At 42.0% G+C, this 16568-nt stretch overlaps 1 protein-coding gene across 10 annotated transcripts in view; it reads left to right on the top strand.

Moving 5' to 3' along the window:
* TACC2 (transforming acidic coiled-coil containing protein 2) overlaps window positions 1–16568 on the top strand; it is a 234635-nt gene that overhangs the window by 68410 nt on the left and 149657 nt on the right. For 5 of the 10 annotated variants that reach the window (XM_059730064.1, XM_059730065.1, XM_014594616.3 and 2 more), the window contains 2 exons: window positions 3009–3146; window positions 10066–15891. The exons of 3 other annotated variants lie outside the window; for them this stretch is intronic. In XM_059730064.1, coding sequence (XP_059586047.1) covers window positions 3009–3146; window positions 10066–15891 — 5964 coding nt within the window. The remainder of the gene's footprint in view (window positions 1–3008; window positions 3147–10065; window positions 15892–16568) is intronic. 2 more of the 10 variants (XM_019485887.2, XM_059730066.1) reach the window with 2 other exon arrangements.

The raw sequence follows: 16568 nt of genomic DNA, 5'->3' as shown, positions 1-16568 counted from the left end.
GTTTGTGACGATGATACTTTCTGACCTGTCACTTTAATCTCTAATACACAGAGGGATATACATTAGCAGAAAGGAGAAAATGCAAGAAGAAATAGATATAAACTAGCAGGGCTGGCACTAGATAGATAGCCCTGATTTTAAAATAGCAACATTTCTACAGTTATCTATTGCTATACTCCTGTAAAATTAGGTGGGACTACCACAGTCTGCACCCTGTGTGGCAACAGCAAGAGATGGGCTGGCAGTAGCGGTGGCTGCTGTTCTTGCATTGCCTCTAAGTGGGTAACCAGGGATGGTACCCCAGTCACCCCCCTTTTGTAAGGCTACTGTGTAAAATGAGAAGCATGTATTTGAAACTACAACTCCGCTGTTCTCGCACATCTTTTTACTGAGATAAACTTGCTTCCAATATCTGTAACACAGTTAATTCCTACGACCTTCTGAGACCTTCTCATGTAGGTCATCCTTGATATCCTGCTGCTTTTTTCCTAGCTCAAAAGAATATTTCTGAAATATATTTCCTCTATTCCTTTATCAGAAAGCACTTGGGTTGTCAGAAATTTTAGCATTTTGCTTTAAGAATCACATGTGGAAAAATTCCTGAGAGATCCATATGTAAGAGCCATTTTAATTCATCACAGGAACATTAAAATATTGGAAGGGGGTGGATCTGTGATAGAAACATGGGGAAAAAACCTGGGCGATCAGGCTTTTATTATGAATCTAATACTGACTCATGTGGCTGACCCTGGGAGAGGCTCTTAAACTCTTTGCACCTCGTTTTAGATATTTGTAAAATGGAAGTAGTAATATTTGGATGTTGAAGGACTTAATGCATTAAATATTTGCAAAAGCTTGAGATCCCCAGGTGTTTCCTTGAAGTGGGAAGTGTTTCACATAGCAGCTGTTGATGTATTGAAAAGTTTTAAATCTCTCCATAAATCAACAGTGGAATGTAGCCTTTACAGTGTGAGAAACTCAGGAGAACTAAATCATTAGGACCTTGTTTAGGAGCTCTGAGGAAATAAAAGGATTTTCTTAATATTTTCCATTATATACTCCCCACTCACCACCACATTTTAGAACAGAACTTCAGCAGAATTTTGAAATTTAAAACATATAACCAACCCCAAAATGGGTTAAAAAAGAGGGGGGGGGAACATTAAGATTAGAGAATTTTTACTGACCCTTGTCAAAATGGTTTCCATTTGTGCTTTAAACTGCTTTCATTTAGGGCCACATCATCTCTATCTATTTTTGTCATTGAGAGGATAGAATTAATAAGAGAAGTGACACGAATGGCTATGAATCTGTTAGAGGGAAGAGACTTGAGTTTACCAAAATAGCATACTTCACTGTAGTCCTCAAAATCTGGGGAAGTTTTCCACAAAAAGATCGCAGGATGAGGCTTTCCTCAGATGTGGGACTACAGCTAGGTAGGGAAATAGGGAAATGTTCTTATTTCTCAATAAATCCAAATTCTTACAAGTTGTTCCAGCCGTTCAGGTGTGAAACCCATTGCAGCCAGGCTTTAGGCTTGTCTGTACTATTGTGAAGGAATAGGGGGACTTCGGGCATTTGTACACGACATGGGGGTTTAATTCTCCCTAAATGGAAGCAGTGTTTTTTTAAAAACACCGCTTCAATTTAAGGCAAAGTAAACCCCCGTGTTGTGGACACCTGTGTCGGAGCCCAATCCTTACCTGCCTCTCCAGCAGCAGGGAGTGGAGAGTGAGCTTCTGCAGGGCAGAGCAGTCCCTGTGCTGAGCGGGGAGGGAGGGGCTGGTGCTTCCCTCCATGGCAGCGGTGCCCTCCCCCCCTGCAGGCACCCGGCTTGGGCAGTCCTGGGGAGCGCTGCAGCCATGGATGGAAGCACCAGGCCCCCTCGCAGCTCAGGTCGGGTCCAGGGGGGGAAATCTTTTTGTGAAGCCTGCCTTCCCAGGCTGCTGCTGGGCTGCCTGCATGGTCTGTCTTCACAGCCCCTGAGCCTCACAGAGCCCAGTGCTTCCCTCTGCAGCTTTAGGTTAAGAAACTAAAATTCCTCAGAGGTGTTTTACTTTGCAGCACCCCAAAGTCATTTGCTGCATCCCAAAGTCATTTAAGGTGCATTATGCCGCCGAATGTGTTACAGCGGCTAGAATTCATATGCAGTACGCTGCTGAATGTGCATACAGCAATACCATTAAAGTGGTGCAAAAGGCATTTAACCTGCTTTAAACCAGCTAAAAAGTGTCATCTAGAAACGCCCTTAGATTTTTTTCTGATGACATCTGGCCTCTGTGTTAGTCAGAAATGTGTAGAATTTTTCCACTATATCAGAATTTTTTACAACTAAACTTTAACTTTTGTCCTTTTGCTCTTTGGTGCATGACTTGGTGCATGACAATTATTGCCAATCAGAGGAGCAAACTGTTGCTAAGCAATCTGATTTAACATGGGCATGTCTGTACTAGGTAACTCAGTCGTACCAGGGAGTGGTACCCTTGAACACATACAGCTCTTTGTGCAGGCTACCATTTGACCCAGAAGCAATGTAGCTGTGTTCATATGGCACTGTGTATGGGCTAATTACCCCTCTTGAATGGCAGTATTAATTAGCTTGCTTGCATCATCACATGAATGGAGAGACCTACATTGCTACTGGTTCCAGAGGTAGCCCATATGGAGCAGTGTGTTTAAGATCACAGCTACCTAAAATTGAAAGTTTGTGGTATAGAGCTAACTTGACCTCCTTGTGGCTTTTGATGTTGGGTCTATTCTGAGCATGTTACAATACAGTTGGCCATATTCTGTGCTGTCTGTGTTACTCCAGTAGAGTTACTCCACTATTTATTCAAGCAGAATTTGACCTGTACAAACTGAGTTTAGCAGGAAGGAGTTGATTTATTTTTTCTTTCCAAAAACATCCTATAAAAATGTGATAGGCTCTTGATACCTTGAGATTAACAAGAACAAATACCTACATTTAAAATCCCATATAGTAAGTATTTCTTTTTTTCCTGCTCCAGCCCAGGCAGAGAGAGCTGGTCAGTAGTGTCTGATTTGAAAGAAGATGATCCCCAGCAAGGAGTTAGGTGCCATAATCTTCTTTTTGCTGGTCTGGATATTAAGGAAGATGCAAGTTCACAGAGCCCAGCTGTAAGCAGGTATAGAATTGCTAAATGTGGCTATAGCAGAACGGCTGTAGCTGACCATGTCATGTATGTGTAGTGTTTTAGATTAATATCAACATTTCTTGCATGTGGAATTACAAAACAGTATAATTTTGGCAAAGCAAAAGTTTAGAAACAAATTCCTGTAATTTAGAATTATAATAGTGTCATGTATTTGATTGTTTTTAGAAGTCATGGTAGCAATATACCTTGTATATTAACTACATATATAACTATGGCAGGTACAGATAATATATTTTTACTGGAATAAGTGATCGGAAATCAGTCTATACAGAACAGAAATTCAGTGCACAGACTGGTTTAAAAATGGCAGAATCTGGTCTAAGATTTGCTCCCCCCACCCAAGGGCAAATATGCGTTCTGTTTCTTACCCATCTAAACTACGCCGCTTACACAAAGCCGCCTAACTTAGATCAATTCCACCTCAGGCTTTTTGAATGTCTGTACCTAGCTAAGCGCATCTCTACCCTGTCTTCTGCCTGACTATAGACTAATATGACTAACTACCTCTCTCTGCTCATGATTGTTTCTTAACACATTTGAGAACACACAAGGACACCAGAGTTTCTCTTTATTCAGCCATAAACCTTTTGAGCTTCTAGCTCCCAGCCCTGATACTTTGCGCTAAAAGTAGTTTTGTAATTTAGCTGAAGTCATGTTGTATCAGGAAGCCTAATAGTTTGGGCGTTGTCTCTAACAACCTGACATGTTTACTGTGGGAAGGCTTATCTTGAGTCACTGTTTCCTTTTCAGCTTGTTTTCCCCCACAGTCCTGTTGTTTAGGCCCATTCAGGCTGCTTATAGACGTTAAATAGCAAACAAAAAAACTGAGCTTTACATTAAACTGGGCAGTTCCTGCACCAAGCCCAGCCATACCCAGAAGAAGCATCATGTTAGTTGGACCTGGCTTTCCCAACATCTGTATAGACTGGGTGCTTTTGTGGGGCTTTTTGGCACTTTTGTCTAATAGCTGACTGAATCAGCTTTAAATAAAAGTGCCAAAAAGCCCCACTGAGGCGCTTGATCTATACAGATGTTGTACAGCCAGATCGAACTAACGTGCTACTACTTCTGGTAAAGCATGGGGGTTTGGGGGGATTTTTTTAAATGTCTGTAAGCAACCTTACTGCCATAATAAATACCCCAGTATAATCATTCAATAAACATCCCTACTTCCAAGTCAACATACAGCATTAATGCATTTATACAAAGCATCTCCATGTCTGTTAGTGTTATTGCTCCAACAAAAGAGAGATGGTTAGCTGTGTTAGCCTCAAGTCAGGCAGAAGGCAAAGCAGGGTGGCAACTTAGAGACTAACTGGTTTAGAAAGGCATGAACTTTCATAGGCAAAAGCCTACTTAATCAGAAGTACTCGCAGAATGGATGTGCAGAAAGCCCATGCATAGCATCTGATAAAGTAGGCTGCTGCCTACAAAAGCTTATGCCTCTGAACCAATTAGTCCTGAGGTGCCACGCTGCCCTGCCTTCGGTTCAGCAAATAGTATCACCAGATCCAAACAAAAACCCCTTGCTTCTTGCATCTTTCCTGGACCATCGTGACTACAAGAACATGCCAATCCTACTTCTAAAATTTGGAGCAGACTACATGATTTTTAACTTTTGTAGTCGGTGACTTCAAATGTTTGACTGCAGGCAAGTTATGTTTTTAAAAAGTTATTTCTTATGCAAAACAACTTCAAATCTTTTTATAGTTTAGACTTGAGTACTGCACATGCTTAAACATGTGCTTAACTTGAAGCGTTTGAGTAATTCCCATCAAACACACAAAGTGCAAAGGGACACTCCTAGACATAAATTTCAACATGAACCTACATCTCCAGGATTACAGCCTTATATATCTTTCAGTACATGCAACAACTAACCTCAGCAAAATGACTTAATAGGCCTTGAGCTTTATTAAAACTACAAGAACTCCTCTGCTCTTTTACATTTTCTCATTTGTACATGCTCATTTTCAATGCTACCCTTTGGTATTAAGTTTTCCTTAAGGATTTCAAGCAAGTACAAATTCTGTACAAAGATAGACCAAGTAATCCCAGCAGACAATGTGCACTTGTTCCATATTTGAGAAGACTTTCAGGGAGAGAGCATATTTTGATCATATCAAAATATGGTGAAAAGATTGGCTAGAAATGCATCCTGCCTCCGGGTAATTATTGATTCCTAATACGTTTTCAAAGAGATAGGCTCATATGTAGCAGAAGACTGAGTTATTTGCAGTCCTTCCTTGATGATCTGATAAACTTGTTGGAAGAAGAACAGGATAATGTAAAATAGAAAAGATTGCTATAAGTTGCCTGTGAATAAATTCAAGGAATTATGTTCTGTATTCCAAATAATGTCTAAAAAATGTCTCAAATTTGCCTCTTGCTCCTTATTTAAAATTGCTTTAGACTAAAGACTTTATTAAAGCCAAGAATAAAATTAACAAATTGACATAGGGTAGAAGATGACATTTACGCCATATAAAACTCAGACACTTAAGCTGTCAATGTCCATAGCATGGACGTGGCCAACCTGTGGCATGTGTTTCACACGTGGTGAGGTCAGCCTCTCTATGTGGCATGCAGCAGACTGTGGAGGAGACAAGCAGCACAGTGCAGATAGGACAGGGAGCAGAAAGCAGAGCAGCAGATCAGGCAGGAAGCACAGGACAGGGAGCAGAAAGCAGAGAAGTTGATTGGATAGAGGATGGGGATAAGAGTGGCACTCGGAGGGTGTGTGGCTAATTTGTGGCACAGTTGCCAAATAGGTTATCCCCCTACTGGTATAGCACGTACGAGCATTGCCTATCTGTTTCTGCTTAGTGTACATTAAAGGTTAAAATGTGCGTTCAAATCATGTGCGTCACCTGGAAGAAATGAGCAAGATCCGGCATGTAGTCCAAACCAGGATCACAAAGGGATATTGTGTACTGTAATGAGTGCACAGTATTAAGTATCTTTGCTTGCAGAATTGCTGCCCCTTTCCCTCCCCACTCCCTGCCTTGCTGCAAATCTTCTTTGGGGAATGAGTCTGCTAACGTAACTCTTAAAAGTTATTATGAGCATGCAGCTAGACAGATCGCAAACTCATAACCCCTATTCAAGGAGATGTACCCACTCTGAACTTGCTAGGGCTTGTACAGTGTGAACATCTGTAGGTATCATTCTGATGCCACATGCACCAGTAGGGTCTCCAGTCAATGGCAAGAATCTGTTACAGTTTGCACCCTTGTTGTTTATCTTTATCTTTATCAGACTCTTTATTTTCGATTCCACACCATTAACCTTTTTAAGTACTTTGCTTTGTTGCAAGTCAGCTAATAAAGCTGGGTTAATATGTTGGCAACATTCGTTATACAAACCATTGCGCCTACTGTGTTCTATATCTAACTCTCATACAGGGCGTTTACACACAAGGTTAATTTTTTGCACAGTTAGCCCCCTGAAAGTGCTCTGCAGCTGTGACTTAATACACGTGCATGACTACAGAGTGCTTTTAAAATGGTGACTGCATGAAAAAATAACCCTGGCCAAATGAAGTATTAGGTTAAGGCACTCTAAAGCAGAGCTCCTTAGGGAACTTGTGTTCCCTCCAGGAAGGAGAGGGGCAGTACAGAAATGCGGGCTGCTTTTGAATAACCAGAGCTGAGTGGAGGGGCAGGGTGAAATGGAGCCCCCTCGCCTCATGGGCCTCCCTCAGCTACTTCAGCTGAGATATTAGGGGGAGCCAAGCTGGGCCCATGAGGCAAGGGGGGGGGCTGCCTTCTCCCACCTTCCCATGTGGGGCTATTGACAGCAGCAGCACAGAGCTTCCAGTCACTTTTGAATGACCAGAGTTGAAGTGTAGAGCTTGGCTCCTCCTCATACCCCACCTGGGGTGGGGGGGAGTGCTGTGAGGTGAGGGGGCTCCATTATACTTTGCTCCCCCCTCTGCTCTGGCCATTCAAAGCAGCCAGTAGCTCTGTGCTGCCACTCCCCATGCAGGCAGGCTCCAGCCCTCCTGTGACCCAGCATGTGAACATCTGTCAGGTCAGGGAGGAGGGGCTCTAACTCGTGGCGCTTTATCTAAAGCTGTAGGCACGCACAGTCTTCTGGAGACGGATTTAGAAACCTCTTTTCCTGTTTGTTTTTATATGATACAAGTAACTTCTCTAGGAACAAACTTTCAGAACCATAGGCACATAACACCTCCTATTAAATACAGAGGTTGTTAGCACTGTTGTTCTGCAGTGAGGCAGAAGGCAAGGCAGGAAAGCACTTTAGAGAAACAGGTTCAGGAGGCATGAGCTTTCATAGATGGCAACCTACTTTGTCAGATGCTGTGCTTGTCCTGATGACCCATTCTGGCAGCTGCTGACACCGGAAGGGAGATGCAGAAGCTGAGGCAGAGAATACAGCCAGGTCAACTTGAGGACTCTCTTTACTTTCTCTCTAGTTAGCCAAGTTATTCTGGAGCCTTCATGAAGTAGGCTTTGGCCTACAAAAGCTAATGACTCTCTGAACTAATTAGTCACTAAGGCCATTTATACACATACCTTTTCATGCTGCGATGCACCTGAGATCCAACACATCGGAGCAGACTCGATTAATCGCATGCAGTTGCACAAGTGGAGAAATGCACGTCAGCACGCAGAAAATGGTAGTAGTGCACTTTTGATGTGTTTTAGTTCAAAAGTGCACTGCTGCCAGTTTCTTAGCACTGATGCGCATGTCACCATTTATACAAATGTATGTGCCACAGCACCTGGTGCTTTTAAAAGCACCCAGCACTGTGGTAAAAGCATGTGTACAAATGCCCTAAGGTGCCGTCCCACCATGCTTTCTATTTTCTATTTCTAGCATCTTTAAGGAGGTTTTGTGCTGCTAACAGAACAGAAAGCTAAAATTAAAATTGATTTGGGCCCAGATTTATGTGGATGTTGCTCCACTTCTCCCCACCCAGGCTGTATTTAGTATAAAATAAATTTGTATCAATTAAAATAATTTTCTACCTCAATAAGATCCTGCTGATACTTCCTGGCTTGATGAAGACCCCAGTTATTTGACCCCAGCAGTCTTTCCTGCCTGGAGCAGGGGGGCTGGACCTGATGATCTCACAAGGTCCCTTCCAGCCCTAAACTGTAAATTTGTGAAATATCCCAGGTACCATTGCTATCTATATCAACATTAAGGTCAGCAACCAAAGTATTTAGAGGGATCTTCAGCAACCTGAAAAGTGTCAGGGAGACTTCACAGTAGAGAAATACTTTTTAAAAGTTAAGTTGAAACTGATTTTATATTATACATTAAACACATCTGGTCTTGTTTGAGCAAATACCATTCAGGTGGATAACCATTTCAAAGCCCAATTAAAAAACAAAACAAAATAGTCTGCAAAAGTCAGATTGGTTTTAGGGATCTGAGGAAATTATGTCATTTGGAAGAATGGCATCCTGGCTTAAAGGAAACCTATTTTACTAACAGGACTATTCACAGTATAATGTAACTGGAACTACATTGGGCAACGTGTATGTTACAACAACCTCAAGTTTTCTGTCTGTCTGCTTCAATAGTCATCTGAGCCCCAGCGTTGTTGATCTGATCTAAGTGCAGGTCTAAAAGCCAGGAATTGATGAGTACTACCTTTGGCTTCTGCCAATGACTCACTTCCATGCTTTATCTCAGGTGGTCTACATGCAAAGTGGGGATAATTTATGTGCCTCACAGGTCTTCTGAAGATGAACTATTTAGAGTCCAGTTCAAATTCCAGTTTGCAGAAGATGCTGAGCACTTTGCAGGAAATCAGACTTTAAAGTCTGTGCAGGGCTTTGAACTTGTGGAGCACAGCATATCACTTTTAAATATTAGTACAAGCTATTTTTTTTTTTTACTATGCCTGAGTTCACCATTAACACACTCTGAGCAGAAAAAAGGTTTGTTTTTTTCCCAATCCAAACACACATTTCCAATTGCTTTCAGCAGCATGACATTTCTTTTGAATCATTACTGATACCATTTTGTGATAATATTGGTGATGATTACTGTTTAATGAGCATAGTTAGTCAATTGGGAAAGAAATAGATGAAGAATCATAGACACACTCTTCACCCCATCCCTTACACACACACTCTCTCTCTCTCTCTCTCTCTCTCTCTCTCTCTGCTTTATTTCTTCTGCCATGACCTTCCTTTCCTTGAGGAAAAATTTATACCATAATCAATTATACGCATTGAAGGACCTGGCAAATTGTATAGTATTTCATGACAGTGCAGCTCTATGTACTGTGACTTTTGACCTCGTCATAAAACGTGCCTGTTCTTTACAGCAGGTGTAGTGCTTTTTTCTATGAATAGTTCAAATAAAATCAGTGGAACTGCCAAACTCACAAAATAAGCCCTATACCAGGAAGTGAGTGTCTGACAGATGGGACCTTTATTGCTTAATTGAAGATTAAGCAAAGCACTGTGAGATAATGGTGATGATAATGGACATCACACCCCTTTAATGCTACACAACCTTTTTTTTTTAAACTTCGCTGATAGGATTTTTCTAGAAAAAATTAAAACATTTCTGTGGTGTGGTTCACCCCTCCCCCTTAGCTTTTAATATTTTAGGACTTTCTTGTTTCTCTGTAGCACTATGAAAGGGAACCCCTTTATTAAATGCATTTCTGGAGAGGTAACAATAAGCGTGATGGCAACAAGACAAAGCTGAGAAAGTAAACTTCACTGTAATGCCTGAGCAACCGCAGTGTGTCTCTCTGACACCTTCCCTCTTGAGAGCAGGTTGTTAGCTTTTCAATGCATGTGCTGCATGGCTTTGAAACTTCAGTGGCATGAGCTGTTTTTATGTTTTGCTCCGTTTCCTATTCTGACATGAAATGAATAAACATTTCCATTATTGGCAGCATCGGTAATGAAGGCATCTGTAGCTACACTGCCGAAGATTTACTCAATCCGCATTCATGTGCAGTGTCTTCAGCGGTGACAGGCCAGAGCAATATCCTGAAAGAACATGGAGAACAAGTTGGCTCCAGCTTCTTAATCCAGGCTGCAGGAGCAGATGCTAAGGAGAGAAGCCTGCCTATCTCAATGCCTTTTGCAGAATGTGCCAATGAATATGTTGCAGCTGATTTGACAGGCAGCAGTGATGATTTACCAGCCCCAAATAGCAGTGCAATAGTGTTTTCCCCTGTGAATGACAAAGACCTAGGAGTAGCACATGCCCTATTTGTGGACAGTGGCCCAAAACGTGACAATACCACTGCCTATCCTCTCAAAAAGAGTGACAATGATCCAAAAATTGCAAGCTTGGAATCCAGCCCTTCTACAGAAGCTACTTGGATACAAGACATTATCCCAGCAAATTCAAGTGAATTGCAACCATTATGGCAGTGTGAGCAGCTGGGTGACAAGCGGGAGCCACATGTCATCTCATTACCCCAGGGTAAAGCCGCAGAAGATTATTTTACCACTCAAGAGGAGCCGGGATTTTTGGAAGTAGGTCATCAGGAGCAGAATGTAATACAGCTAGGTGGACAGCACGCAGATGGTAGAGAGGGTTTGTTAATGAAAGAGGAAACCTTAATCCTAAATCACCCAACAACAGAAGGCCCAGACAGTGAAAAATATGGAGCAGTTGTGAATGCTCAGAATTTGGTTGATAATACTGAGCTTGGAAATATCATCAGCTTAGGTAGTGGAGATATAACGGCAGGTAAAGGGGTTGAATCAAACCAACCTCCTTCTGAAAACAATGGGAAGCAATTGGAAGCATGCACTTTAATGCCAGGCCTGGCTCTTAACCTTCCAGAGCTGTTCCTGGTACCAACGGTAGAAGATCCTTTAAGGGAATGCATGCTGGTAAATGAGTGTCAAGACCCTTCCAGGCACAATGGACAAAAACCAACTTCCAAAACACCCGAACCCATGTTTGAAAGAGAGGTTCCCAAGGTAGATTTGTTTGTTCACACTGAGCCTTTCAGTGTGCCTCCATTGCCTCTTGTGGATGAAGAGCAAAAACTAAATGTTGCATCTGGTAGCAGAGAAGATCAAGGCAACAGCAACAGAATCATAAAACCTGAGAGTGTGTCTGGAGAAAGCATCACACTTTCTAACACAGAAAATATTATGAGTCCCACCTTGGTGGATGAAAGACGGTCACCGGAAAATGATTCATTAAGTTTTACTTCTGGGAATATAACCCCAGAACTGCATCTCAAAGAAACGGACACCACAGTGCCTGGAGAAAAAAATGAAGTCTTTATGGAGGAAGACCAAGCAGAGGAAGTGCAAGTGGCCCAAACCAGGGGATTACCTGAAGGGTCTAAGGAGGCAGAAGGGCTGTTGTTAAACTTTATTAACAGCGACAAGGAGGACATGAAGGATGCCAGCTTGGGTGAGGTTTCCAAAGAAATCAACTTTTCAGAACAGAGTTTAAAAAGCAATGTCGGTGAAAAAGCTGAGCAAAAGCCTATGAATTCAGAGAGCAGCTTGGAGGTATCTGAAGACAACATACTCCATTTCCACTGCAAACTTCAACAAGTGAGCAAAGATAAAGCAATTGCCACGCATAACTTGGAGGATAAGTGCAGCTTTCCCCTTTTGGAAGCACCACAGTTACCCAGGGAAGAGAGCCTGCCGAGTTGCGATCATGTTAACAGTGAGAAAGAAGACAAAAGTTTAGACGTGCCAGGCAGTAAGATGACTGAAAAGGTTTGCTTAGTTAATACACACAGTTCACTGCCCCTGCACCCTGAGAACAATAACATTATGCAGACTAAGCAGGATGAATCCTGGGAACAGGCTGGTGCTAAAGAAACTATACTGAAGTCAGCGTACAAGGCTAAGCATCACAAACTATTCCAAAGCAATGGAGGGTCTGAAGAAAATGTAGAAACACCCAAAATAGAACCTGAATTTGAGGGCTTATGTGAATTGGCAGGAACTGCAGACTGTGTTGCTGTAAAAATTAGACAGGCCTTTTATGTATGTGAAAACAAAGAACAGAACAACCAAGTAACTAAAGTCCCCGAGAGTGATCCTGAGCAGATACATGTAAATGTTATTGAACAAAGCAGTACTGTAGAGATTAAAGACAATCATGGAATTGCACAGGAGCACTGCGGAGTGGACGTGAAAAGTTTTGGGGATGACCAAGTTTTGGCATTGACAGGTGCATGCAAATCTGATACACTACTGCAAGTTTGGCAGGAACAAGGGGCTGCAGAAAGGAACAAAAGTGTGCCACTGTTTGAGCCAGAAACCCCCAAAGCAGCAGCAAACACCATGGAGCTCAGTTCGCAGCAAACACAAGGGAATATAGAAGAACTGCATGACAGCAAAATCAGTGGCAAAATAGGACCCTCTGAGTGTGACAAAAGTGGCTGCCCAGAGCCATTAGAAAGTGATACTGTAGAAATGCAAGAAATGACAGAAGTTTCAGTAACCCTACTACGTGCAGAGCAAAGAGAGAGTACGGACTTTGCTGCCAACAGTATTCAGCAGCATGCTTCCTATTTGGGACTTGAAAAGAAGGAGCACCAAAGCAATCTGACAGCCGTGATAGCTAAGGATGGAGACAAGTGTAAGGCAACAGCTCCAAAACATGAGCATGTATTGGAGAAAAGTTATCAGAGTGACCTCCAGGACGTATCAGAAACATCACTAGACATCACAGGCAGCATTCAAACAGAACCTCCTGTGTTAGGGGCAAAACCATTCAAATGTCATTCTGATGCTACAAAAGGAAATGACTTGGATATGAGTACGGCTGGAGTGCAGAGGAATATGGGCCAAAGTGAGCATTTGCAGAAAAATTTAGATCTAAAGGTGACTACTTTGCAAGAATACAATGATCAAACTAAAACAGATCTAAAGGCAGAAGAAATTTGCGTCAGTGGGCAAGCCTTAGGCAAGCCTGAACAGGAGAATGACTCTTTGATCTCAGTCAGTAACCGCGACGAAGCATGTCAGAATGATCCATTTTCCCAAGCATCCGACATAAATCTACAAGTAGTCAGGACAACAGACAGAAGTGGTGAAAGTGGGGTTGACGCTCTAGACTCTATTGCAGAGGCACAGGATTCAGTAAATGCCACTGATATACCACAGACCGTGCCAACTGATTTTATAGTATCACATGCTGGTAATGGTCCTGAGCAAGATAAAAATGATACTCAAATACCCAGTACAGAAACTCAAGAAAAAATACAAGTAGAAACAAAAGGCTCAGATCTGGAAACAGCAAAGGAGCTGACTTCTGATAGAGAGATCATGCAAAAAGATGACGGCACAAAAACAAATTTTGAGCGGGATGTTGCTGTCACAGAAATAAGCCATCCGAATGCTGATACAGTTTCAGGGGCACAGGAATACCCTACGTTACAGGAGCACTTGGAAGTAGCTGCCAACAATGCTTTGTGTAAATTAGACTGCGTTAAAAAAACACCGAATGAGCCTCAGCCAGCTAGCTGCCTAACAGAAATCCCCTTTCTTTCCACATCAGTCTTTGCACTTGATCATCAGAGCACAGCAAACCAGGAGCCTTTAAACATTAAGGACGATAGTACTGCAGGCGAATCGCTAAATAATGGGCTGGAAGTTACAACACGCCAAAGTGGCTTGGAAGCCAATTCTGATTTGCAAGATGCTAGCAAGGATATTCTCCCTGGACACTTAGAGGACTCGTCACCGCATACAAGCCAAGCTGCTCAAAACAGCATTGAAGTGGTACATTTAGAAAACACTTGGGTGGAGAATACTTCTGTGAAAGAAACAACTATTCATACCCTAAGCTGCCAGCCTGAAGGGGAGAACATTTTAACATCACCTGAGACTGCTGATGCAGGACAGTTTTCAGGAAATTTATCAGAGTTTAATTTTGAGAAGCTGAAGAAAGAGATATCTGCAATTAAATCTAAAGGAACAAAAAGTGATGTAAACTTCAAAGCACAGCAGAGTGACAGTTCAGCAGAGTCTCTCTTCAGTCTGCCTACCCTAGGAAAGAGGGCTTTGAGCCTTTCATCTGTTGGTAAACAAGAAGAATGTAATGAGGAAATTGCAACAAATATCTGCACAGATGACAAGTGCATTAAGATCTTAGAAAAGCCTGGGAGTTCAGAAAAAAAGGAAAATGTTCTGAAAGAGGCTAACGGCGGAGCCAAGCCAGACACAGATATTTCCAAACAGTCTGCAGAAAACTCTGAAAGGGATCATGAGGTTCCCATTTCTAAGACCTTTGGTTTTGGTGCCAGCTTGCCAGACTTCAGGGAGCACATCAGCAACATATTTAAGAAAACGGTACATGGTGCTCTGAATCCCGAATTGCCCCAGCTCAGATCTGAAAACGATGCAGGCAGCAGGCAGAGTTCTGGGCTTAAAGATGCACCAGAACGCCAAAGTGCTGCGAGCTTTTCACAACCCATCGATGAAACGGTTGATGGAAACATCTATAATACAGGACAAGACAGTGACTTCAAAACAGAAGGGCAAGAACTGCCTGTAGATTCAGAGATCTCCAGCAAAGTTCCTGAACAGAAATCTGTACAGCAAGAAGATATGTTGTTGCACACAAAGGTCCAGGACATTGAGGAACAGAAGCAGCCCTGTTCCTTTTCAGAAAAGAAGGATTCCCAATTGGATGGTTTTAAAGCTGTCGAGCAGTCTCCAATTGAATTGCTCGAGCTAAATGACAGCCCGAACAGTGAAAAGATGGAAAGAGAAGAAAACTCACGTATTAGCAGTGTTGATGATGGAGCTCAGGTGAGCTTAGAGGTACAAATGCTGGAATCTGCCTCATTTGATGAAGCAACACCTATGAACGTCATCGTGTCTCATGACAATAACCAGCAGCCCACTAAAACGGGTACCTCTTCAGAACGTACAGGCACTGCTCAGGGGAGGGATTTGGAAAGTGTTGCAGTACTAGAGGCAGAGAATTGTAATTTAATTAGGCAAGCTAATGCAGAACCAGTCTTAGTTAAAGAAGATCTAATACTCTATGGAAATCAATGCCAGAAAATTATGCCAAATGAGCAGAAGAAAAGCAAGGAAAGTGAACCACCAAGCACTGCTCAGGGCACTTGGGACATGTCAGCATCAACAGAAGCATCTGGAGACTTCTGCAAGTGTGAAGTAGAAAAGAATGATTTTCCTATGTCACCCCGTGAAAATCAGGAAATACCGCTCCCCAGCAATCTTATGCATGACATTAAGTCTGAAGACAACACACAAATAATGCTGGATGCTTTGGAAAATAAAAAATGCCTGGAAATGTTAGACAACATTCAAGATCCAGAGCAGAAAAAAGAATCAACAGTCCATGGGTTAATAGATTACTTAATAAATGAAGTAAGCCATGTTGATCATTCCCGAGATGACTCTAAAAAAGCACTTGGCGCTGTGAATGAGAGAGATGTAAAAGAACAAAGTGACACCACGTTAAGCGCAGCAGAGATAGAAGCTTCTATGTACAGTGATAAGCAACAAGGAGACATCCTGAAAACAGGTATTGCAGGGGCATTATTCACTGGCGAAGACGACACAGATTTTCAAGCCAGCATTCAAGATCAAGGGACATATAGAAAAACACATCCCTGGGAGACTATTACAGGGATGGAGCAAGAGGAGCATTTTGCCAGTACAAATTTTAATGTTGAAAATCAGCAGAGCGAAATGCATTTGGATCACGAAAGCTCATCTCAGACTGCTGAAGCCAGGATACCAGCTGAAAGGTACTTACTTGAAATTAATTGTATAAAACAGAGTTGCCAGTAGCCTGGTTGATAGAAACTTTACATAGATAAATCCATTGTTTCTAGGGCTGGTAATTATAAAGTATGGCCCTCATTTAGCTGCTCTTGAATACATTCCACTTCTATTTTTGATCCAAATGTAATGTCTGAAATTGTTTTTAAAGCCTGAACATAGCAAGAGACTTTTGAAGGCATGTGAAGAGCTTGACTTTAAACAGCCCGATTTACTTTTTTTTTTGTTGATTCTTTAACTCCTCTGTAATGATAGTATTCATGGATCCCAGTTTTCACACTTGGTTTCTTGAAGTTAGGCAAGCAAAAGCACCTTAGGAGCCTTAAAATATGTTTTGCCCACCTTTAGGTGATCAAATGAAATCAGGCCTGCAGTGCTCTCTTTGTGGGCTGCAATACGAAAGAGGGGAAAAAAATCAACTACTGCACAATCTCGATTAGTCTAATATAAGTTACCAAACGTATACTGTCCAAAATGTGCTATCTCTTGATATATGCTAGCCAGATTGTCACTGTTTTTGATTTTAGATATTATTCAGTGTCCCCCATGACAGGTAGCTAGCTTTATTGCATTTGTCTCACTTACCTCTATACTAAGGCAGGATTTTGGATGCATAACTTTCTTAATCTGAGTTTGCATAAGT

Source organism: Alligator mississippiensis, chromosome 6 (genome assembly GCF_030867095.1).
Source record: "Alligator mississippiensis isolate rAllMis1 chromosome 6, rAllMis1, whole genome shotgun sequence".
In the NCBI taxonomy this organism is placed as follows: domain Eukaryota; kingdom Metazoa; phylum Chordata; order Crocodylia; family Alligatoridae; genus Alligator; species Alligator mississippiensis.
This window is presented reverse-complemented; position numbering and strand designations above follow the sequence as displayed.